The 24204-nt window shown below is 36.7% G+C and overlaps 3 protein-coding genes and 1 pseudogene across 3 annotated transcripts; 2 read left to right on the top strand and 2 right to left on the bottom strand.

Annotated features, from left to right (window-relative positions):
• Positions 1-198: 198 nt before the first annotated feature.
• LOC114735352 (probable flavin-containing monooxygenase 1) lies at positions 199-2660 on the bottom strand (annotated as a pseudogene).
• Positions 2661-9838: 7178 nt separating this feature from the next.
• On the top strand, positions 9839-13263 carry LOC114735319 (sorcin-like). The gene is made up of 10 exons (XM_028923012.1): positions 9839-10016; positions 10135-10193; positions 10321-10361; positions 10805-10836; positions 11056-11084; positions 11449-11485; positions 11871-11927; positions 12308-12384; positions 12574-12647; positions 12958-13263. The coding sequence occupies exons 1-10, from the start codon at positions 9933-9935 to the stop codon at positions 12975-12977; spliced, it is 510 nt and encodes a 169-aa protein (XP_028778845.1). The 5' UTR covers positions 9839-9932; the 3' UTR covers positions 12978-13263.
• Positions 13264-15065: 1802 nt separating this feature from the next.
• LOC114735361 (G2/mitotic-specific cyclin-2) lies at positions 15066-18052 on the bottom strand. The gene is made up of 11 exons (XM_028923056.1): positions 17972-18052; positions 17733-17824; positions 17433-17568; positions 17197-17233; positions 16941-17093; positions 16730-16852; positions 16297-16386; positions 15811-16032; positions 15634-15732; positions 15366-15544; positions 15066-15262 (listed from the first exon to the last, which is right to left on the bottom strand). Exons 2-11 carry the CDS (start codon positions 17794-17796, stop codon positions 15121-15123), a joined length of 1245 nt encoding a protein of 414 aa, XP_028778889.1. The 5' UTR covers positions 17797-17824; positions 17972-18052; the 3' UTR covers positions 15066-15120.
• A 2688-nt stretch (positions 18053-20740) lies between these two features.
• Positions 20741-21478, top strand: LOC114735199 (zinc finger protein ZAT3-like). Its single transcript, XM_028922877.1, has one exon. It carries the CDS (start codon positions 20741-20743, stop codon positions 21476-21478), a length of 738 nt encoding a protein of 245 aa, XP_028778710.1.
• The last annotated feature ends 2726 nt before the right edge of the window (positions 21479-24204 follow it).

Below are 24204 nucleotides of genomic sequence, written 5' to 3'. Positions count from 1 at the left end.
AGCTTCGTTGGCCCACCGCGTGATGCCTGTGGACGCGGGAACTTGCTTACATGCTTGCGTCAGTATACGAAGCCAAGAGATGCTTCGTTAGTTAGTTAAGAGTTACTAGGTTTATAAACACACCTGGTAAAAAAAAAAAGGTTTACAAACACACAGGATATGGTTGGGCCAATTGTAATCAATTAAATTGACTCCTCCGAAGTCAGGAAAGTGGGGGAAAATATAAAAGGAGAGAGAGAAATACAAACGGGTTAAACGCTTGAAAAACTTGAAAGAACATTTATCATGAGCTCAAAATACCCAAAAAAAGAAAAAAGAAGATTGAATAGGAACGATTCAATGCCAGCTTTATAGCGAATTATTCTTAAAATGTAAAATTAGAAAGAGTTACAAATGATGGAAGGGGAGAGTGAGGATAGAGATGCAGGCCTTTGAAAAGAGTAGAGCAATGATAAGTCTTCCTTTTTATTCGAAGCAGGTAAATGTAGTGAAGGAAATCAGGAAGAATAATCCAAAGGGCCATAAGGCTCAAACAGTTCAGCCATGAATCCCTTCTTTCTTCTGGGGTTCCAACCCATGTCCTTGCAGAGTTGGTCGTTGTACCATATATGCAAGGCCCCTATGCATGACCTCCTGTAGTACTGCCCCGAGTATTCCTTCATGTACTCTTCCCATCTCTTCACTTCTTTCTTCATCTCACTTATGCTTGGCACTTGGAACGTCCCGTCCAGAAGCTCCGCCAGCCACCGGCATCTCATCTCCGATGTATACAAGTTCGAAACGCTTTCTGAGAACCCGATCACCGCCAGTTGTGGTATTCTGGATGTATGCATTCTCTGACCACACCACCATTCAATCACCATTACACTCTTCAATTTTCATTCTACAGCTACCTATTGCTTAACTTCATTCAGTACGTAAGTCAACATGACTTGCTCAAGGCCCATCTGATTTTCATATTTTTTTAATTCCTCAATTTCCGTTGTATCTCTTTCAAATATATTTTTATTTGCGAGTATTGCAGAAGATCTGAATTGTGTCAATTTGGATTCAGTTCACAGTCTAAAATAATAAATAAGAAAGACTCGAATATCGTAAAATGGCCTCACCTATAGAGAGGAACTGTTGCATTTGGGGAGCCTCCTATAAGGTCCTGGAAAGTGGGAGAAGCGAAGATATCTTTAAGTTTCTTGTCACCACTAAACCCTGTTGCTAATATTACCAAATCTGTCTTTAGATGTGTGGCTTCCCCATCAATCAGAATTCCCTCTTCGCAGAAGCTAAAGCCCGGAGCTTTCTTTAACACGATACTTCCCTCTTCCACCTTTTCATAGAATTTCTCAGGCACGGATGAGATCAAGCAAGAGTTTATCTCTTGATGAAAGCTATGACGGGGTACCATTCCAAATTTACGCAGTCCAAGCTTCCTTGCAACATGGGTTTCAACGAATTTTGAGGACATCCATCTCTGTTTACGACAAAAAAACATCAACATTTTCATTCACAAAAAAACATCAACATTTTCATTCTTAACTACAGGATCCTTGTTATTATATCAATAATTTATGAGCATTACCAGGGGCGAAAGAATAGTAGCAATGAGGCTAAGTAGGAAGCTTTCACCGGGCTTGTGAACTAGAAGTTCTGAGAAACGAGTAAGGTACAGATAGGCAAGAGGGAGTCCCCAAGGAAGATAATCCGGAATGTTCCAATGCTCATTCCTGTATAAAACTCTACACGGATGTCTCTTCCCTGCATACCATTCATTGTTCAAACAATACCCCAGACACAAGGCACCCAGGCATTAATCAGCTTTAAAAGGCCTTGGTTGAGCGGTAAATAAGTAAGTAACGCACCGTTTACTGCTTGGCACTCCATTGCGATGTCTAAAGCAGACTTCTGGAATCCAACAACGGTGACTTGCTTCCCTTTGACATAGTCAGATGCAATCTGATTATCCATAGAGGCGTAGTCCTTGGAGTGTATCACCGTCCCGCGGAACACGTCTGGGCCTTTGTTTGGAGGGAACTCTGGAATGTTTGGAACATCACTGAATCTTCCGACGCACAGGATTACAAAATCCACGACGTATTCCTGCAGAAGGACCAAGATACAAACCTACATGAGCTCTCTCTGAGAATCAGAACATCATACAATAATGGAGTCGCATGTATGAAGCTAGCTACCTCAGTCAAATCATTGAGGGTGTTCTTGACTGAAACTTTCCATTTTCCTTTGGAGCCGAAAGGCTGGCCTGTGCCACCCCAGAGGTGCCATGCTCTCATCTCTTCCTCGGGAGGGCCTTGGTAGTGAAGGCGTTGGACAAGTGTGTTGAATTTGACGTGGTTAAGGAGGTCAAAGTGGCAGGCGTAAGCGGTGATGTAATGGAGGACCTGATGTTGGTCGGGGAAATCATGGAGGACGGAAGAAGGCCATGGGAAATCAGAGAACTGATAGAGGGGTTTGGGAGTTTGGAGCTTGGTGGTGGCGATGGTTTTGGACCACACACCTCCTATGCAGCTCTTGGCTTCAAACACTATGGGATGGAAGCCCTTCTGCAGCATGTATTTGCACGCCAGCAGGCCACTGATTCCTGCACCCACGATGCCCACCTGCCTCCTCTCCATCCTCAATCTCTTCTTCTGTGCCTCCCTTCTCCACTTTCCCTCTACATATATATATAACCCAACAAGCAGCCACTTTTTGTCACTGTTGCCGCCTTACTTTTCACCTTTCCTTGGAGGGATTTGCATTGGGTACTCATCAGTTTTGATGAGCACCCAATGCTCATCAGATCTGGACTGTCCAGATTTAATTTTATTTTAAATTTTAATTTTTTAAAATAATTATTTAATAAGTATAGGATAAGAAATAAAGATAATCTCTTAACTATCATTCTTTAAAAATATAATTTTTATTTTTAAATAATTATTAAAAAATTAGATTTGAACCGTCCAGATCTAATCTGGACGGCCAAATTGCTCATCAGGTGATGAGCACTGAATGCGAACACTTCTTGGAGGCTGCAAAACATAGAAGACAGTCTGAGATTTTTTCTTAATTTTTTAGGGAAATCTTTTTTCTCAGGTGTCATGATTTTCTTTAAGAACATGGATCCATATGTTGCGGTAGGAGCACATACTTTGAACAGGAAAAAGATGAGAGAAGATCACATTGAAGATATTGTGTTTGACGCGATATAATAAACAAGTTTCGGTTTGTATATGTTTGGATTGTCAAAGTGGTGACCAAATTCTGGGGAGTTAGGGGCACATCACTATGCTCGTATATGGATCAGTTGAAAATTGGAAGCGAAAGTTTTGGACGTTAGGTTTTGTCCCGTGATCTTTACCTCTCTTCTTGAGGAAAATTGTCCTCGGTTGAAGAAAATTGGGCTGTACTACTACTAGTTATGGATGTTATTCATATCAAGTGCCGTTGCCATATATGTATATATGATCTGACATAGCGCGTCGATCGAGCGGGGCGGGGGAGGATGTTTCCCACGACACATCACTGGCATGCGTAGGGCTAGCTGTACGTGTGGCAACAGATAAGGGGTCGGTTCGTATACATTTGGATAGATGCTCGTTGGTGATCACGTGAGTTTTGATTGGGTTGAAAAGACAGAGGTGGGGCGCCCAATCTCATTTTGAGGATTGACAAAAAAAAATCTCATTTTGAGGAAGATATTTATGTCCAAGGCGACGCAGGAAAGTGAGAGAACTGTCGTAGATATAGATGAGATAGATGATACGTACTGCACAAGGGCAATGGGATTACTATAAACTTCGCAGTTCAACTTTGGAGGCGCTCTTGGCCTCTCGGGACCGCGCTGTTTCCAGCCCTTCCTTCCTTTGGGCTCCAAGTCAGCTACTATCCGATGGATGAGACCAAAACCAGGAGCCTGGAAGACGCCGCTTTGGAAGGCATACTTTCGTGTTGAGAAAAACTGAGAAGATGAAATAACCAAAACGAAGCATGCGCGGCTGAACCCGACATGTGAACGTCTGACAAAGTTAAAATCGGACAGACGGTGCATGCACTCGGCATTTACCATCCAGATTTAATTTGATTGATTCATATTTATTTTTATATTTTTTTTAAAAATTATTTTTATATAACAAAATCTAAATTAATACGCAGTTATAAAGTTAAATTAATACATATCATGCATTCAGAAAAAGCAGATATATAAATTTAATTAATAGTCATAAAAAAGTAAGAAAGGTACTAAGCTGATTAAAATTTGATTTCTCTAAAAGACAATAATTTGACGTTTTTCAGTAGGAATTTATAATATTACATTTGATTCCTAATATAAGAGTTAGTTAACTAATTTGAGTAGTTATTTGTAATAAATAATGTTATCTTTTCTAAAATACCCTTGCTAAATAAGTGTATTGGCTAAAACTACCATTATGAGAAAGACTACCTTGAAAAAAAAGGATAAATATGAGAGACAACATGAATTGAAATTTTATATTTATGACCAAAGTAAAAATTAAATAGGTTCTTATATTAAGAACTAGAGTTAGTAATTTGTTAAACTCGTCGTAAATAATTTTAGTTTTACATAGATTTATCATCATGTGAAAAAATGAATGAAACTTCTAAAAGCATCGTTATTTATTCTAATCACTATTTCACAGATATATTTACGAAATTATAAAATATCTAATATATTTATAATTACATACGAATTTTCTTGAAAAAGCTAGAGATCCTGATCAAAGCGTTAATTACAAATTAGTCTCCATCAGGATTTAATAAATCTAATTTTTCAAACATTAATGATGAGATATGGAAAAAATAATTATGATTTATTATAATTTTAGAATTTTAGAATATTTGAATTATCAAGGATATTTCGGTTAGTTAGATTTTTATGATTTATTAGTATTTTATTATTAGGATTAGTTCTCCGTGTTATTATTTTCAGTTTTAATTTTATTTTAGTATAAGTAATTCTAGATTTCTCATTAGACGGCAGATTTGACTATTGAAAGATATTTCAGGTTCCGTTTTTTCTCGACTTGTTTCCTCTTCTCTGTTCTCTATTTCCCTTTCTCTGCACTTTTTTATCTCTTTCCTTCTTCCTGTTTTGCATCAATTTGGCATTAGAGCCAAGTCCTCTCCTTCTCTGTGTTTAGACTTTCTTCTTTTTATCCATACACGTCTTTCCTCAATTTCTTTTACAACCCGACTTTCAACCGTCTGTTCAACCATTTTCTCAACGATAAAACGCCTCGAAACTAATCCAGCCTGACTCGCCTTGAACAACATGACCGACCACCAAAGTTCCATTGCCGACAGCCTTTTGACGGGCATCCATGCCCCGTCGCACCTGGAAACGTCCAGAATTAAATTTTCACAAAGATTACACTTTTCCTAGAGTTTTGGCAAAAATTGCACTTCAGGACCCAATTTTGTGAACATTTTACTTACAATCCCATTCAGCCATTGTTCAATTTTGGATCTCCTGGCAGCCAAATATAATCATCATAATACTATTGGAGTAATTTTTAACATACAAGTTACTATTTTTGCTTCTGTCTATTATTGTTACTGTTTTAGGAATATTATTTTTTTTATCTGCTTACTTTCATTTTATAATTTAGCAAAGAGAGAGAGAGAGAGGAAAGAGTAAAAAAAAAAAAGAAGGAAAAATGGGGAAAAAAAGAGTAGAATAAAAGAGAACTTATGATGCTGTTGATTTGTGAATATAAGCTATAAAGAAAGCATATATATGGAGGGCCGATATGAATATGACACTTTATTTTGACACTGACAAGGTTTTAGAGATGATGAATATCAATACCATTACTCAGACAATGGTTAATATGAATATGCCAGTCATAAAAAATATAAGTATGCTAATCATGCTTACGAGAGTTATGAGCATGTTGTGCAATGACAACTTGATTGCAAGGAGTGAATAGAACAATTTGAAGCAAAATTTGATTGCTAGAAGCAAGCATGTGACAATGTGTTTGTAAGTTTGAAAAGAGAGGGGATGAGGGAATTGATAAGCTTATAAAATTTTTCAATAAGTCATAGAATTAAATAGAAGAGGCTTTCCAAACAACCAAGCCAACAAAGTTCAAAGCTCCTTTACTAGACACGGAAGAAGATATCGTCAATCTAACTGAAGTGGCACTTCCAACTCATCTGGAGGCCATTACTCAACATGCACTGTTGGACCTGCTTGTGACTGAAGTAAGTGAGGTCTCTAATCTTGTTACCATTAGCGATAATAATTCTGCTAGGGATGATCCAATTGTCCAACTGGCAAACAAGGTGATTTCTTCTCAGATTGTGGCCAGTAAAAATCAGTCTCATCATTTACAATGCCACCTTATCTGAAAGTTGCACCTCCCAAGATTGTCCGGTTGCCAAATAAATTTTTTCAATAGTATTTTGTCTGTTGGAGAGGTTTTCCAGATGCTCTCCAAGATCAAGCTACTCACTCATGCCATTGTTCCATTTTCTGGTACCTCACTTGTTGGAAAGAATTTCCAAATTGAAGTATCATATCAAAGTCTTATCCCGCCCTTACCTCCCTAGCTTTACGCATCACTTTTAACTTGTCTAGAGCCAAGTTCTTCAAGCTGGGAAAAAATGATGGGATCTGGAAAGAAATAATTATGATTTTATTATATTTTTAGAATCATAGAATATTTGAATTATCTAGGACATTTAGATTAATTAGATTCTTAAGATTTATTTAGATTTGTCAGTATTTTATTATTAGGATTAATTGTTGTTGTTGTTATTTTCAATTTTATTATTATTTTAGTATAAGTAATTCTAGGTTTCTCATTAGACAGTAGATTTGACTATTAAATGATATTCCAGTTATCGTTTATTTTTTGGGCTTGTTTCCTTTTCTCCCTTCTCTATTTCTTCTTTCCTCTTTCTTCTTCCCGTTTTACATCAATTATTTTATAGTCCAATTTCTTTAATGCCTGTTTGAAATGGAGTAAAATTTTTCAAGAGCAGTTTTTGAATAATAATTTACAAAATATGAAATAAATAAGTTTTATACTGAAATAAATAAAAAATTTTTATACTGAAACACTTGGGACTTAGGAGATAAACAACAAAGTCTATTTCGTTCCGTTAGAATATAGTTCTAGCTCGCTGTCTTTATTGAGGCTTAAGCTTGTCGTATTTACAAAAATCTATTTCAAAAGCGGAAAGATGTTAGTGCTATGGGTAATTTTTGCCAATCAATAAAATGCAGTGGAGCTAATAATGTTCATATAGTTTGGTGCCTTGAAATCCTCTAATATGCAGAAATTACGTATTTAGTCCCGCTTATAATTTCAGACTCCTCCGACCTTGGAAAAAAGAATTGAATGTGCTCCACGTTTCCACGCCCGAATCCTAAATCAATTATAAATTAGATACGAAGCGGGAGAAACGAGATGGGGATTGCTTCAATAAAATCCTATGTGTTGGCTGGTTTCGGTGCGTATCCCAATTCCCAATAGCATGGTTGACTCTTACCTGTCACATTTCCTTCCACGGGCTGCACGCAAATACGGACTACATGCAACACGCCCCCATAGGAAGCGTCAATCCAATAATTATTGGAACCGAAACAACAATCGAATCCATTAATGATTGACGATATTACTTTAGTAGACCCGAAAAATGGACAGCATACAGGAAGTGCCCTCACGGGTTCATTGTCACGAGTTCATTGTCACGAAAAAATTAAAAGTCAAATTAGTTCTTATATTAAAAATAAAAGATAATATTAAAAGCCTTCTGTTTTTGTAATTGATATCTTAATTAAAAACATTAATGTTGTGTTTAGTACAAAGTTTTTCATAGAGAAGGAAAGGGAAGTTGCTACCCTCTCCTCATTTATAAAGGTGAAATAGTTAATTTTTGAATAGCTATCCTCCCTTTCCCTCTTATATCATACCAAATAAGATATTATTAAAATGTTTCTCCTTCCCTCCCTTCCAATGAATTCAAACAAAGAATAATTAAAATTCCTTCCCTCTCCTCCCCTTCCTTCCCCTCCCCTCTATATCTTTCCTCCCTCTCTCTTTTCTTCCATTCCATCTATTAAAATTCCTCACATTCCCTTCTCTTTGTTAAGCAAAATACGGTGTAAAGTAATTTGCTTTTATTGCATTTTTTGCCATCAATTTGCTTTTACTGTACTCTTCTGGTCCTATTTATGAGATAAAGAGAGAAAAAATTTTTGGTCATATTTATAGGGCAAGAAGAGAAAATTTTCATCTGAATGTATAATTTTACCCTTCATTTAATACTGTGTTGACTTTATTCTTATAAGTTATAATATATATTAAATAGGAATAAAGTTGGGAAGTTCTTAAATTTTAAATAAAAGTTAATAAAGTGTAAAGTTTTTTTTAGTCTATATAAAATATGTTGTAAATGAGTTATAAATAAGACAAAAGGAATATTGTTTATTAGGAAAGGGGTAAAGAGCTTCAACAACATGTCCCATTAAGCACAAGCAATCGCCCTCTTGATTCCTACTAATTAAGCCATACCAGCAATTTTATTGAATTTATTAGAAGCCCCATCACAATTAAATTTCAGCCCTTTCCAAGGGGCATCTCCCATTAGCAGCCTTAATAGTCTGGTTATTGGGATCCTTACTTTGATTTTTTCAAACTGTTGAAATAATAAAAAAGTTGTTATAAATGACGTAATCAAACTCAATAAAATGTCGTCAATGCCGTTTTGGAATTTCAAATTTCAAATGTCATTTTATTGAAATTTTTCTAAAATTCTATGTGATTGTCTTTCACTAGTTCAAGAAAGGAAATCTTGTGCTTGGAACGCTTGAGTTTGGTGGAGGAAATTCTGCATCTTGTCAGAGCTCTTCAGGGGATCCCAAAACATTGCAATCTCGCTGCTGATTGATGTGCTTATACAACTCCGTTGGAGAAGCGAGGATTTGATGTTGCGAAACCTCTGACTTCATTTTCTTTTGTTTAGATACTGCTGTTTTTTCGGTTTGTTTCTTTCCATTTTTGCTGCTTCTCTTAGTTTTGATTTTCCGTGTTTTCCGCTGTCTGGTGCGTTTTTCATTGCTTTTGGTGTGCTAAACTGCTGATACTTTCCGTTGTTGGCTGTTTTATAGTGGAGTGAGATTTGGATTAAGGTACCATGAAATATTTTGCTAGAAACGCCAAACGTTATAAAGTTTTTTTAGATGCAAAAATAAACATGAAAATTTTAGACTAGTGTAATTATGACTATTAAGTCAACTAACATTGATCGGTTAATGAACATATCAACAACAAAAAATGATACAAAAATACATATAAAATCTCAATAACCGTGACATTTTTGTATTATTTTAAAAATTTTATATGTATTTTTGCACTATTTTTTTGACTTATATATTTATTAAAAAGTCAACATTAGTTAATTTAATGGCCATGATATTTTAGCGCTATTTTAAAAGCTTTATATATGCTTCTGTATGCAAGAAAAATTAATGGTATTAGATCTCTGTGATGAAATTCTTTATAAGTGGATTTGTATTTTAAGCCATGAAGTTTTGCCGTTCTGACTCCCAAAAAAAGATCTCAAATTTCACGCCCGCACTCCAGACTCTTGAAAGCGAGAGATCGTGGCCTGTGGGATCTCTGGCCCCATGTGACGTGCGACGCCCTTGTCTAAGCCGTGGCAGAAAAATGTACATACGATGTGGATATATGGAGCACGATAATGAATGTTAAAGTCATTTTACCTAAACGACGTCGTCGCGGTCCCTTTTCTCGTCTTCCAGAAAGCATGAATAGCGACTCGGAGGACTGCAGAAGTCCTTGGCGCAAAAAAAAGAAAAAAAAGAAAAAGGACTGCAGAAGTCTGATTTTCAGTTCTGCCAAGCGAAACAAGAGACAATTGAGAAGCTAACTAGTCGAGAATTTGACATGGAGAACACTGCCATATTGAGGGAATGGTTTGATCGAGTTGACTCAGACAGAAGTGGAAACATAACAGCTCTCCAACTCAAGGTTCTTTTTTTTTTTTTTTTTTTTTTGAGTTCCCTTCTCTCATCGCTTTCCCGTTTATTCCGTTTAAGCTGTCTCTGTCTTAAACTTCTTTCATTGAATGAAATTTTTTGATAATCAGAGAGCTCTGTCTGTGGGCAACCTCGAATTTCCCCTCTCAGTTGTTCAGCAGATGATCAGGTTTGGTTTCGCCCTACTTCGCTCTTCGCTTAACCGTGTTATGCTTCGGAGTTTCCTCAGAAATGTGTATCTTGTTTGTTTGATTGTCCTGGATGACGTGATGTTCTGTTTGAAATTTCTCCTGTAGGATGTATGATTTCGACAGGAACGGTACGATGAATTTCGAAGGTGATTTATTACGCCTATTGCCGTGTCTGTATGGCTGTATGTTGGTTTTTAACTTACCTGGTGCCTTTCTTTATTAATATAATATCATGTTACTAGTATGGGCATTTTTGATATTGAAGATCCTCATCAAGGAGAAATTTTTGCTGTCATAGTTTGGTGGGGGTGCGGGTGCGTGGTTTGTAAATGGAGTTATGTTAGCATGTTGAAGCTGGACAACGAATGTTTCCCTGCAATGGTAACTTGGATTATGTATGTGTGGACCTAGAAAAAATGCCAAGGGAATGAACAACCAGATGCCTTCCTGATACCATCTTGAAACTCTTATCTAATCATAAGTAATTGAAACGTTTATGTGGCTGATCTCTGAATTAATTGGTATTTTTGGAAAAACAAATTTTTTTTTTATCAGTCTCTCTCTAACCTAAGATTAATGTTTTCCCCAGAATTTGTTGCATTGAACAAGTTCCTTCTCAAGGTTAGTAATTTTTAATTAAGATAGTCCAGATGACATATCTGTAGCCCTTTGGCTGATTTCTGCTAGTGGACTACCTCAATGTTTATGTTCATTTTTTGTCATAATTCAAATTCACCTTACTTCTATGAGGCTACTGCATCACCATTAGCAATGAAGATTCATAAGTTATTCAATAATATTAATACTTATATGTTCATATGACTTTCAATGGTTTTGCAGGTTCAACATGCGTTTTCTGATCTAGAAAGGTGATCTATTAATTTTTCCCATCACGTGTCTTCATTTTTATGTGAAGTCTTCAAAAGAAAAAAGGGGGGGGGGGCTGTAGCTCTAGGAGATTTACTCAATGATGAAGACCATTCAGGAAAGCGATCAACATTATGGACTTCTTAAGCCATGGGAGCATGACTAGTTTGAATCTTAATATTGTTTTAACTTGATGGTACATTTATGACGTGATACTGAGTACTGAATTTGGTTGAAAAGTTTGACACCCATTTTAGTCTCAGATATACTGGTTTTTGGGTGTCAAACAATGTCAGCTTTATTGTTTTATTCTTATTTAAGGAATTTGTAGATTGTAGATAACACTCTTTGGGTTCATTGATGCAGAGGTCGTGGTTTTCTTGTACCTGAAGATGTACATGAGGTATATGGTCATACATCATTAATGCTCTTGAATATTGATTATATACCATGCATTGCTAGAATAATACTCATATAGTTCGTTCAATTTGACATTTAAATCAATTTGACCTTTAAATTTTATAGTTTTTACTCCCCAAGATGCAACAGCAAAAAGTTAAGCTCCTTTGATGCTGGATATGATTTTTTTTGTTTTTTGGGAAACGTTAGCCTTGCTTCTTTACCCCCTGCCTTCTAAGAATAACTCAATGCAGAAGAAGGCCCTTGATTTAGATGCTTGTCAGGATCCAGGAATAAAGTAAACTGGAGTCTACATATTCCTGTTTATACTGCATAGGGATATGATTCTCTCTAGTTAATTTTGCTTAATCTCCATATAAATTTTTCAGGCATTGGTTAAAGTTGGTTTCATGCTGGATTCTCCTGCTTTTTATACTGTCTGCGAGGTAAAGCATCTTCATTTTGTCAAAGATATCAGCCGATATTCAGTTTCATTGCGCAAAAAAAAAAAAAGAAAAAAAAAAAGAAGAAGATATCGACCAATATTCTGTAGTTAGCCAATAAAAAAATATATATATTAATATTTGGAGAAGTTGTTACGTCACTGTCTACATGCTTCGATTTTTATTGTCTTCCCATTTTTTCTTTGTTGTTGGGTCAGACAGAGAAATCACTAATGTAGTGTACTTGACCTTTGAATTAATTTATCAATTATCAACGCTGTTGGCTGAATTTTGCCTTTGAAAGAAAACTTTAATTGGTGAACTAATTTGTGCAATATTGCAATCCAGAATACCAAGCTAACTATTTCTTTTGAATTCTTTAGAGCTTTGATCAAAGTAAGAATGGAAGGTTTCGGCTTGATGACTTCATATCTCTCTGTATATTTGTACAGTCTGCTCGGTAAACATGGTCTTCATTCTTCAAGTTGAGAGTATTATTTTATTTACCTATTCATTAGTTTTCAGGAAGAGGGGTTGGACAACTATTTATATCCGTACCAGCTTTTAGAAAAAGAAACAAAAAATAGAAAAGTATTGAAGTTTGGATTTACTGCTTGCTGAAACAAGAATCTTGTATTGTGTCTTTCAGGAATCTGTTTAACTCATTTGATACAGCGAAACAAGGCAGAGTCACACTTGATTTTAACCAATTTGTCTATTGCAGTGAGTACAAACTGATCGACCTTGTATAATTTTTGCGTTTCATTCATTTATTTAAAAATCTTGCATTAGGATTTTGCAGGGTTTAAAGTAGAAATATAATAAAATATTGCTTTTCCTCACTACTTGCTCAATTATCTTTGCTCCTGAAGCCATTGTGATTATACACCCTGTTTTCCGTCTGAGTTCTGAGTACTTTCTGACTGTATTTCACAAATCACCATTTTGTTAACTTTTCTATCTGGTGTGTTGCTATCTTAACTCGAATTATTGATTCAGTTCCTCCTGATTTTTATTCACTATCTCAATCCAGCCGGCAATTGTAGAATATGATTCAAATATCTGATCGGCTGCGAAGATGACGTGGATGCTGCATTTTGTACACGCCTCCAGAGGTTCTTGGATCAAGCTTTAATTATGATGTCTACGTAATATTCTGGAAAATTTATGAAATTGCAATATCCATTTGAATTTGTTATAATAATTCTCGCGTAGAGCAGATTTTGTTATTGGAATGAGGGCATGTGATTGTGAATAATGAAGAATGTGTGACATGGTCCATCATCTGGACGCTCAAGTTTTTCCATTTTTAATGGAATTTTATTTTTACTTTAATAAAGCAGGATACAAATAGTATGCGAACTTGAAATTTCAAAAATAAAATGACAAGACATTGACAGATGAGACTTGTGGAACCAAATACTCTTATAAGGAGACGGTGTAATTGAACACCTAAGAGTGAATTTCAATGATTTGCTTGTTTTACTTTTAATTTCAAGTGAGGAGACATTCGGCGACCTCATAAATTTTACCGAGAAGGACAAGGATACAAATAAACTAGGAATTAGGACATTACATTAACGATTCTCAAAATAAAACCACGAGTGCTCTCCGTTTGTGATTGTTCAATGATTTGCTTGTTTTACTTTTAATTTCAAGTGAGGAAACATTCGGCGACCTCATAAATTTTATCGAGAGAAGGACAAGGATACAAATAAACTAGGAATTAGGACATTACATTAACGATTCTCAAAATAAAACCACGAGTGCTCTACGTTTGTGATTGTTCAATGATTTGCTTGTTTTACTTTTAATTTCAAGTGAGGAGACATTTGGCGACCTCATAAATTTTATCGAGAAGGACAAGGATACAAATAAACTAGGAATTAGGACATTACATTAACGATTCTCAAAATAAAACCACGAGTGCTCTGCGTTTGTGATTGCAGGTTTAATTCAGACAAGTTTCAAACATATTGTGCAATCATTCTTAACAAGGGAAAAAATAGGGGGGGGGGGATGCAATAGTGTATTGGATTGAGTTTAGGTTGATTGATTCGGTCAAAGTTCGAACGCATCTTTAACCATAATGGCACTAAAAAAACAAAAAGAAAAAGACGGGAAACATACTTAAAGATGCTCATAACTGTAACAATAAAAAAAAGGATGGAAGAAACATGATGCAAAATTCCTTCAACATAATAGCTGCGATATGCAAAAGATATTGTACTGCTAAGAAGGGAAAAAGGAAGGGAGGGTGCAACAGTGCACGGGATTGAGTTTAGATTGATTGATCAGGCCAAAGATCTAACACATCCTTAACTATAATAGCACTAAAAAAAGGGGAAAGAAAAAGACATTAAAGATATTTAAAGATGCTCACAGCACGAAACTGACGAATGTACCCCAGCTATTGCGGAGCTCATGGGTTTCCTACATGGACTAAATCTATGCTGGGCTAAAGGCTTCAGAAGCATCTGTATGTTCTCGGACTGTATTGAGGCAATTAATCTGGCAGCTAGGGGATGAGATTATAATTACCCTTTCAAAGACTTAGTGAATGATGTGAAAATAGCTATACATAGGGATTGGCATATTATTTTTTGGCATATAGAAAGAAGGGAGAGGATTCCCTTGGCAGATCTTTTAGCAAAGATATCTTATAGGATGAGCAGCAATTTTTATGTCTTTGATCACCCTTCCCCTCTAAGTTTTAAGGTGGAAAGTGATAATGGATAATAGGCTTGGTTAGCCTGGACTTGTATCTTGTTTCCTATTATTTGTCTCTCAGTTATCATTCCAAAAAAAAAAAAGATGCTCACAACTGTAATAACAAAAAAAAAAAAAAAAAAAGAGGGGAAAAACATGATACGAAACTCCTTCAACATAACAGTGCAATATCTGCGGCGATATGCAGAAGATATTGTACTGTTAAGAAGGGAAAAAGAAAGGGGGGGGGGTGCAACAGTGCATTAGACGAAGTTTAGATTGATTGATCTGGCCAAAGCTCGGAAGTATCATTAATCATAGTAGCACTAAAAAAAAAGGGGGGGGGGGAGACATTAAAAATACTTAAAGATGCTCATAACTGTAATGACCAAAAAAGGGATGAAAAAAAGATGAAGCGAAATTTCTTCAACATAACAGTACAATATCTGCTGCGATATGCAGAAGATAGAGTATTAGTCTACGAGCTTCAATCAGAGCCCAGCAAAAACAGGGCTGGTTTCATATTTGCGGCATAACCATACTTCCACGTGCTGTACTTCCTGCAGACTCCTGTGAGTTTTCCAGTCCCAGCCTTCTGATGGAAAGTAACCATCATTCTTGAGCACTCTCTGTCGGCACACAAGATAAATACCCGTGAGGGATAATGACCATTCATGTCTCATGAAACTTAATAAACATTCAACACAAGGAACACTGGCAAGAGCAACTCACAGAAGCTGGGCTTCCGAGTAATTGGTATACCATTCACTCGTCTTTGTCCACTGCTTAAACTGGTACAGACTACACTGAGCTGTGTAAATGGCTGCAGCAGCTAGCAAAGATGGTGAAAACTTGAGCATTTTGTATTCCACCAAGCAAAGCTCGATTATGAAGGAGGACGAGAGTTCCAGCTGGTTCAGTTCCCCACAATAATAAGCCTTTACTCGGCGGTGACATCAAATTCATTCGGAAATGGTAATCTTGGAACAGTATCACTCACCTTTTTGTCAAATTGAGCTGCTTTAAGAAATCTCCTCATGAACACATATGGAGTAGGCACACACAGGTTGAATTGTAACGTGTTCATCATTAACTTCTCCTGTCAGGACAAGTCTATCAGCTGCATTTCAAGGATGGGAGGGAAGCAAGGGTACCAACAAATAAACGAAGATCTCACCATATTTATAACTTCCTCCCTCTTGTATGCCTTGTCTGTTATCAAGATAAAATCCTCAACAGTGGGGACGGAAACCTCCTCATATTTGCAAGCTATTAGCATGGCTGTTACACCGACCAACTGAAGCTTCTTTCTGATCACCGCCTGACGCTCCAAGAACCTGTCTATCAGACTGACGGTAAGGTACAATGTCTCCTCCATAAGCTCGAATTTGTAGTGAACCTGTTTGATGTGGATCAAGATCAACTGTAAGTTGAGAGGGCTCATATTCCATACTGGGGAAATCATGAATTTCAACTGAATTCAATTTATCTTAAAATCGAATATCCTTTTCTGTCCTATGTTAAAATCAGAAGTTTTTGGAATGTTAGATCGTAACTAGCAAATTTCATAATTTATATGGATTGATATCGATGAGGAAAATTGATACTGCTATTGATAGATCTTCGCGTGAGCGTGAAAACTTTTGGGACTAAGATGTCGTACCTCGATAAGCCAGTCAATGAGGATAGCCCTCATCTTCTCATTGATGTCAAACTGGCCAGCCATGTAATCTGGAGAGGCGCAGCTGGAATTCTGCAAAAGAGCTAATGGGTCAACATACTATAGCAACTTTTTTCCTTATTCTTCATATTTTCCATTGAACTGATCAAATCATGAAAATAAAGCTTGAAGCCCGTTTCATATCCTGAGCTACGCTATACGAAATGCAAGGCGTTCTACTACTGTTCAAAGTCAACTATATCATTTTCTATAGACTGCCCAGGGGAATGTGCAGATCCGGCTGTTCAGATGATTTCTATTGATACTTGCTTTCCGAAAATCCCATTTTCCATTCGACTCCTAAAAGGAGTGCGTCACTTTCTGAGCTTTGTTTGGCTATAAGCGAGTCTCCCCCACTACAAAATTCAAATCTTACCTCAATTTTCTTATAAAATTCGTAGATCTCATCTATATATTCAACAACTGCTAGTGGATCTTTCGTATCACTAACATCGATGTCCATAACAGGCTCCTCCACGTCTTCCATTTCCACTTCCTCCTGCGAGCAACATACCGTGCTATTATTTTTGGTTTAAGCGTATCATGCAAAGCTATACATGAGATGAGTTGAATATTAAAGCACTCACTAATCTGTCAATTTCGTCCAGCATTGCTTCCGTGTGCTTCACAAACACTGGAATTCCATTGTCACCAACATCCTCGTATTCTCCAATATCTGTTATCTCACAGTCCAACCGGTAACTGGAGTTCGGAGCCAATAGGCTTAGTTTTTTAGTTTCCTGAAAGGCAATCAACCGCATTTGTAACTATTCAAATATGTTCAAAGAAAAGCCAGAATCAAATGATCAGGTCCATCATCTAAATTTGGTCTGAAGAGAGTACTTCAGGGCAGTGCTGAACTGTCTGTGCTGTATATCTTCTGTAAGAAAAGAATACCAAAGGAAAACTTATTAGTCAAAGGATCAAGAGACATTCAACTGAACCTTCATAAATAAGTTGCAATTCTTTTCAATGGTATTTTTGATAACTCAGGAGGAGAAAAAAAAAAACATAGAGAGATGATATATCGGCACAAGACTAGATTTTCAGAGTTTTGCCTCAACAGAAATAGAACTTACCCTAATGGGTCTCTTCTGTTGACCACACAAGGCTTATGAGTAGCCTCCATAATATTCTGATTGATATTGCTCAGAGCCCGACGATTACTCTGGGTCATCTCCTTCATAAACTTGATGCCCTCCATTCTTGAACCGCCTTTGTAATTAAAGACCACAAAATATAAGGGAGCGAAGAATCAGTCACAGATTCAAGAGATAAACGTCCCTTGGTGTATGCTCCAACTTAATTATTGTTTCATGAATAAAAAGGATAACCAGTAAAGATCTTTTTTTCCTTCCCCAGATATCAAAGTTGTTAACCTTGAAGATTTGATGAAGGCATCAGCGAACCCAGATGGTCTTGGTTTGCCTTTGAGCCGCCCATTTATCTTCAGTCCGAGCAGAGGCAATAGCTAGACATTTTCGGCCACAAAAAGAAATCAAAAACCATAAATCATAAAACAGGAAAGAAAAGGAAAAGCCAAGATCCATGACAAGAGGGGAAAAAGAATAGCAACAAAATCAAGATAATTGAGTATGAATGGGATAAGATAATCCACCAGCATTCAAGAAGGATTGCCTCTGATGCGTAAGCAGTCAGCTTAACTTCAGGAAATGCCCTGCCCCTGTGAGGTTTCTACTCAGACACACGCGAACTCTCGCTCTCTCTCTCTGTGGCTGAAATTAAAGGAACAAGAAAAGATTTAAGAAACAAAAGGAGAAATTGAGACGGAGATGTCGGGGAGAGACAATTTATTTTTAAAAACAACGGCTACTAAATAGTGGCCGTTGGATCTGCGTAAGAAAGGAAGAGTCGCGATGGTTTTTTTGCCAACGGTAATGTAGCTTTTCTAGCTTGTGGTTGGGTTTCAAATAATACTCGTATTTGTTTTCACTGCCGTGGTTGGGCTTTATTTCAAGTTCACACCCGTTTTGACGCTCGTCTCCCTTCACTCCTTCTAATGTATGTAATGTATTCATTAAAATTTTAAAACGATTCAGCTATTAACAAAGATTACTGAATTAAACTATTATTCTCCCTCAACATCCCGAAATAATTTCATTCTCACATATGCTGTATAAATTAAAGCATACTTAACTAATTTTATAAAGAAAAAATCTTCATAAAAGAAATTTTAGGGATATTTTGATCATTACATTCACCTTTAATTTTTATTTCTGTATAATGTTTTTCTAGTACGTACTCTCTGTATGATTGTTACTTAATATTTTATATTTTAATACCATATCAAATATAATTTCATGTTAAAAATCACCATTATATAAAATACAAAATGTATAATAAATATTATTTTCCATTGTGTCAAAAAAATGTATAATAAATAAATTTACAACGAGTATTAACTATAAACAATGCAGCTCATCCTTCGTACCTCCAATCTTTAATATAAAAGATAGTTGACTAATTTGCATAGATTAAGAAAGTTTGTTAAGTTAATTATTTTTAATAAATAGGTTTTCTTTCCTAGAATATCTTTGCTGATCATATGTATTAGCTAAAACTACCATTTGAAGAAATATTTAATATGTGCAACTACTACAAAGATTACTTTGAATAAAATGGATAAACATGAGAAACAAAATAGATTGATGTTTTAAATTGAGAATTAAATTAAAAGTCAAATTAACGCTTATATTAAGAACCGGAGGTAGTATATTAAAGTAGATTCCCAGCTAAATTTTTACCCAAAAAAAATCCCTGATAAATGATTGCAATTTCTAGATCTAACCTTGCAAATAATGTAATAGCTGCGGATGCATTTATTTTTTTGGTTGAAAAATGCTCCAAATAATTGGTCAAGGTTAATTACGCGTTTTTTTCAATTTGTTGCCAACGATGCATTTTAAATCTCTCCCCAAATACATTATAAGCTATATTAAAATACATATGTCATCCCAATCAACTCTGCTTGAAAATAAAATAGGTTTTAGATTTTTCCCTCGTTCATACTCATATGGTGCAACTTCTAACATATAAATATTCTTGAAAGTTTTGTTCCCAATTGGATCCGATAATAATTGAATTTGACTCAGTTAGATAATCATAAATATACGCTAATAATAAATAAAGGAAATATATAAAAACAAAAGATGTAATAAATATCTAATGTGATGTTTTATAATTTTTTTTGCTGGGTATCGATATTCTCCTATTAAAAACAATCCAGTTCGATGCATGACATCTGCCCTGCTATTTAATTTCTAGTGGGCAACAAAAGATGTTTACGCCAATATTGAAATCTTTTTGCCCAATATACCCTAATTCTATTAACATCTTCTTGCTCCATCCATACAACCATAATTCTTTTCATGCGAACTCATACACTTCCTAAGCCCAGTATGAACCTCATCTGCAAGGTCATTAAGCCCATTCGTGACAGACCCTCATCCTGATGTTGGGATAGAATGATTTTTTTGACCAGGGGAATAGAATGATTTGGATTGACATAGTTGGTGACCTGGTCACAATGCATGCGCGCCCGAACACACACACACATCCTACATTGCAGCAAGCAAATGTATTTTGAAATAGAGTAGAAGGACGCGAAGATGATCTTTTTCTCCCCTCACATTTCGCAGCTAAAAGAGTTGCATCCCGTTGCAATTTTAAATTTCTTGGGTAAAATCTAAAGAATATCAGCGAGTGATCCAAGACAATTCACAACTACAAGGAATGACTGATTTTGTTCATCCCATTTTTCCAGCTGGCCGTGACCTTTTCTAAGCAGCTGCCTGCGTGCATTTAATTTCTTTTCTTTCCCTTGTATATATTTTATGATTTTGTATCCCGCTCCATATGTCACTCATCAGCTGAGTTTACCTTAGGTGGCAAAAAAACCAAGTTTACCCTAGGAAAAAGTTAAAAGGAAAACCTGATACGAAGCAACGGAAAATCAGTGTTGAGTTGTGGTTCATGAAGTCATTTTCCCACGTCCTTCATTGTACGCATCACTATTTAACAGGTGGCGGAAATGTCGGGCATCTTTTCTATATATGAGGCCTGAACTCAAAGAAAGAAGCAACAGTCCTACAGAAACCGGAAGATAGCAGCCGAGGGGGAGTGCCCAGAGACCAGACTCAAGGCCCAATAGTTTGGACCCAATCATTAAATTAATCAAAATTAAATTAAATTAAATTAAATTAACCAGATAAGAGGATCGGAGGAGGAGGAGGAAGAAACCGCCCACTTCAACCGAGACGTTACAGTAACCGCTTGGTTCAATCCATGTCCATGTATAAAAGCCCCTCCTCTTCCATCGTTAAGACTTTTTTGGTGTCTTTCCAACAGGAAACCCACTCTAATCGCAATGTCCAACTCCGACGCCGGTGCCGTTACTGATCCATCCACAACTCCAAGCAGCACCCAGAAACAGCATTCTCGAAGTAAACGAAAGAAACGAATTGCCATCATGGACCACAAGGTGGCTTTCAAGCCCAAATACGCCAAACAACCCCGCCCTGACGCGCCTATGATCACCCGCCCATGCACCGAGTGCGGCAAGAAGTTCTGGTCATGGAAGGCGCTCTTCGGCCACATGCGCTGTCATCCCGAGCGGCAGTGGCGCGGCATAAACCCGCCCCCAAATCTCCAACGACAGCCTCCTCCGGAGAAGCAAACACCAGAACTCATGACCCCAGAAGACCACGAAATCGCGGCCGGTCTTCTGTTGCTGGCGAACTCGGAGGGGGCGGGAGCGTCGCGGTTCGAGTGCTCCAGTTGCAAGAGGGTGTTTGGGTCACACCAGGCTCTGGGAGGGCACAGGGCGAGCCACAAGAATGTGAAGGGGTGTTTCGCGAACGAAGATGAGGAGATGATGATGGTTTTGGAAGAGCACAAGTGCAGCAGATGCCTGAGGGTATTTCCGAGTGGGCAAGCGCTGGGTGGTCACATGAGGCGTCACTGGGAAAAAGCAGACCCCGAGCCTCCTCATCCTTCCATCCCCCATCTGCATCATCCAGGCTGTGGCCTTGACCTCAATTTGCCTCCCCCTCTCCCCCCTGATTCCTCCTCTCCCTTCGCTCTGGATTTGAGACTGGGACTTTAATTTAAGGTGGCATGATTTCTCATTACTTACTATACTTGCTTACTTATCAAGTTACAGTGTCAGTAGCAATTTGTTTGTGACAAATTCATTATTATATACTCTTGTCTGGATAATGTACTCTATTTGCAGATTAATATATTGACCTCACCCCTTTGGCCATCTTTGTCGACAACTAACTCAGAGTTGTTGATATGTGTGTGTGTGTAGCTGCTGCTTTCCTTATTACTATTTTTGAGTAGGCATTTTTCCTTCGCCGTCGTTTATGTCTGCCCTCACTGATATGTCCAGCATGTTATACCGTCGCTGATCATAGGACCGCAAGCCGAGTCATATGGGTTCATGCAAATAGAGGAATGGTATTATTTGTTCTATTTTGTCGCTGCAGGTTTAACAATGTAAAAGGGCCGTTGATAAAGGCATTCACGTCTATCGGAATTGGGAATTGTTTTCCTTCTAAATTCTTTTGTGATAGGATTAAGATTACTCGGATAGATAATAGAATATCTACCTTTAATCTAACAAAATGTCACTTGTAATCCGCTATTTCAAAAGTTAATTTGGATCAAAAGAATAGCTTTTATATATATCCTCTAATTTTCCAAATGGTATAGGTTTCCTGAGATTTATTCTAAGCATCACATGTTCAAACGGGCATATTGGCATCATTGTGCAGTGGAAGCTAGATCTTCACATTGTAGGGTGCAGCAACTACTGCTTGCGTCTCCGGGCCCGGGGGTGCTCGCTGGTGTGGAGGATTTAACTCAGCAGCACCAGAGACTGCAGCAATTACTTGTTGATAATTTAGCTGCGATCTAAATAGTTGTTTCATGCTCGATAGTATATGATTGAATCTTCAAAAATATTTATATTCATTCAATTTCCACATTTACAAACTCAAACAGAAAACACATGGCCAATCACACCTTAACCTAGCTAAAGCTTTAGCTCTAATAAACTTCCGAGAACTGACTCATCTAACTTTCATCATTATTGTTGTTGCCTGAGAGAAAGGCCTAGCTTGTTTCTTATTTATTTTTTATTTTTTAACCTTAAACGTGTAGCTTGTTTCATCATGAGTGCAAAGGCTTCTCATGGGGGGAAACTATTGGACCTAAATCTGTTGTCCAGATATCCTCCTCCATTATTGGATCCTTTGATGTTGTTGGCTGTGAGGATGGAGAGATACGAGAGGTTTGGGCCTATCTTGTGTGGGTCAGGTGTGACTGGCGAGCGGAGTTGGACAACCACTGTAACAAGAATCATCAGGCTTTGCTTATTAGTTTATTTTTTCCCATAAACAGAGAAAGATGGTCTTTATACATTGAAGAGATTGGGAAGGGAAAGGGGCCTCTAATTGTCCAAACCTCCCGAATGTTTTTCTCTTTTCTCTTTTCACTATTAGATTTGAATTTTTTAATGATTTTTCAGAGAAAACTACCACAAAATTGTGCATTTTTATTTATTTTTTTGAAAAAATCATAAAAATTCAAAACTGCTCCATTTTTTTCTCATAGAATATTAAAATGTCACTAATTTTATGTAGAATCTAATAATGAAAAGCCCAAAAAAAGAACACTTGAGAGGTTGGGGCATTTCAAGGGCCATTAGAGATTAGAGAGTAGGGCATTAGAAGCCCCTTGCCCCAGTATGAAGGACATAACATTACTTGATAAAATTTAATCAGTTCTATACTTTGTGATATACTTGATTATAAGTAAAATAATAGACTTATTTATTAGAATTATTATCAAACTCTTGATTCTTTATTATTTAATTACGAGTAATAATTAAAATTTAAAAAATCAATTTAAAGAGATACTTGTTAAAATGTTAAATACTCCTCCGGTTCTAAATATAAACCACTTTCGTAGTATAATTTACACTATGAAAGGGGTCTTATATTTAGGACCAGAGGAGTATGAGAGAACTTGATTTGATATTTGAAAAGCCTTACGTTGGATAGAATTGTAGCCTTAATAACTAATACATATACGTGTATATATACAAGGGGAAAGACTGATGAACTTACTGTCTTAATAGTTTAGATTAGGATGTGATGTCAAATTCACTTATATACAGAATCTTTTAACTGACTAGTCTCCTAAATTTGGGAAATAAGTTTTCACTTTTAGATCAAATTCGCTTATATGCATCATCTTCTAACTAACTAGTCCCGTAAACTGGAAAGTCTGTTGCCATTTTAAAATGTGAGTCTTTGTTCAAAAGTTAAAGTTTAACGTACGGATAGATTGCAAATTTTCAAAAATGAAAATACATGGTACGATTCGAGCGGTCCGCTTCTTGTTATCAATTTAAAGGCCTAGTGTGTGATGACAATATTCATCTTACCTAACTTCCCTAGTAATGATGTCATCCTTTGTGATTAGATGACCATGACCTTCTTATAATGAAGAATAATCTGCATTGATTTTATTTTTATAATGCCAAAGCGGGAAATCAGCCAATATGGTCTTTCACCTCGGAGGTTATCTTCAGTTGTTATGTCATCAGTTCTAGGATAATATAGATCTCCAATAATGTAGTTATATAATTAATATACAATTTTACAATGTCATGAATCATTTTGTTGTGGTCCAGGAATTAAACTTGTTTCTTGCGTTTTGATCCTGAGAGATTGAGCATTCGGGTTAAATGGATTCGAATCAATGTCATGTAAGGGGGAAAAAAAAAAAGAGATTCGAATCAATGTACCTGTCATTACTAAA

The sequence above is a fragment of the Neltuma alba genome, unplaced genomic scaffold (genome assembly GCF_004799145.2).
Source record: "Neltuma alba isolate B1F8T4 unplaced genomic scaffold, ASM479914v2 tig00002674_pilon, whole genome shotgun sequence".
Classification (NCBI taxonomy): Eukaryota; Viridiplantae; Streptophyta; class Magnoliopsida; order Fabales; family Fabaceae; genus Neltuma; species Neltuma alba.
Note: the sequence above shows the minus strand (reverse complement) of the source record. Positions and strands in the feature narration are given on the sequence as shown.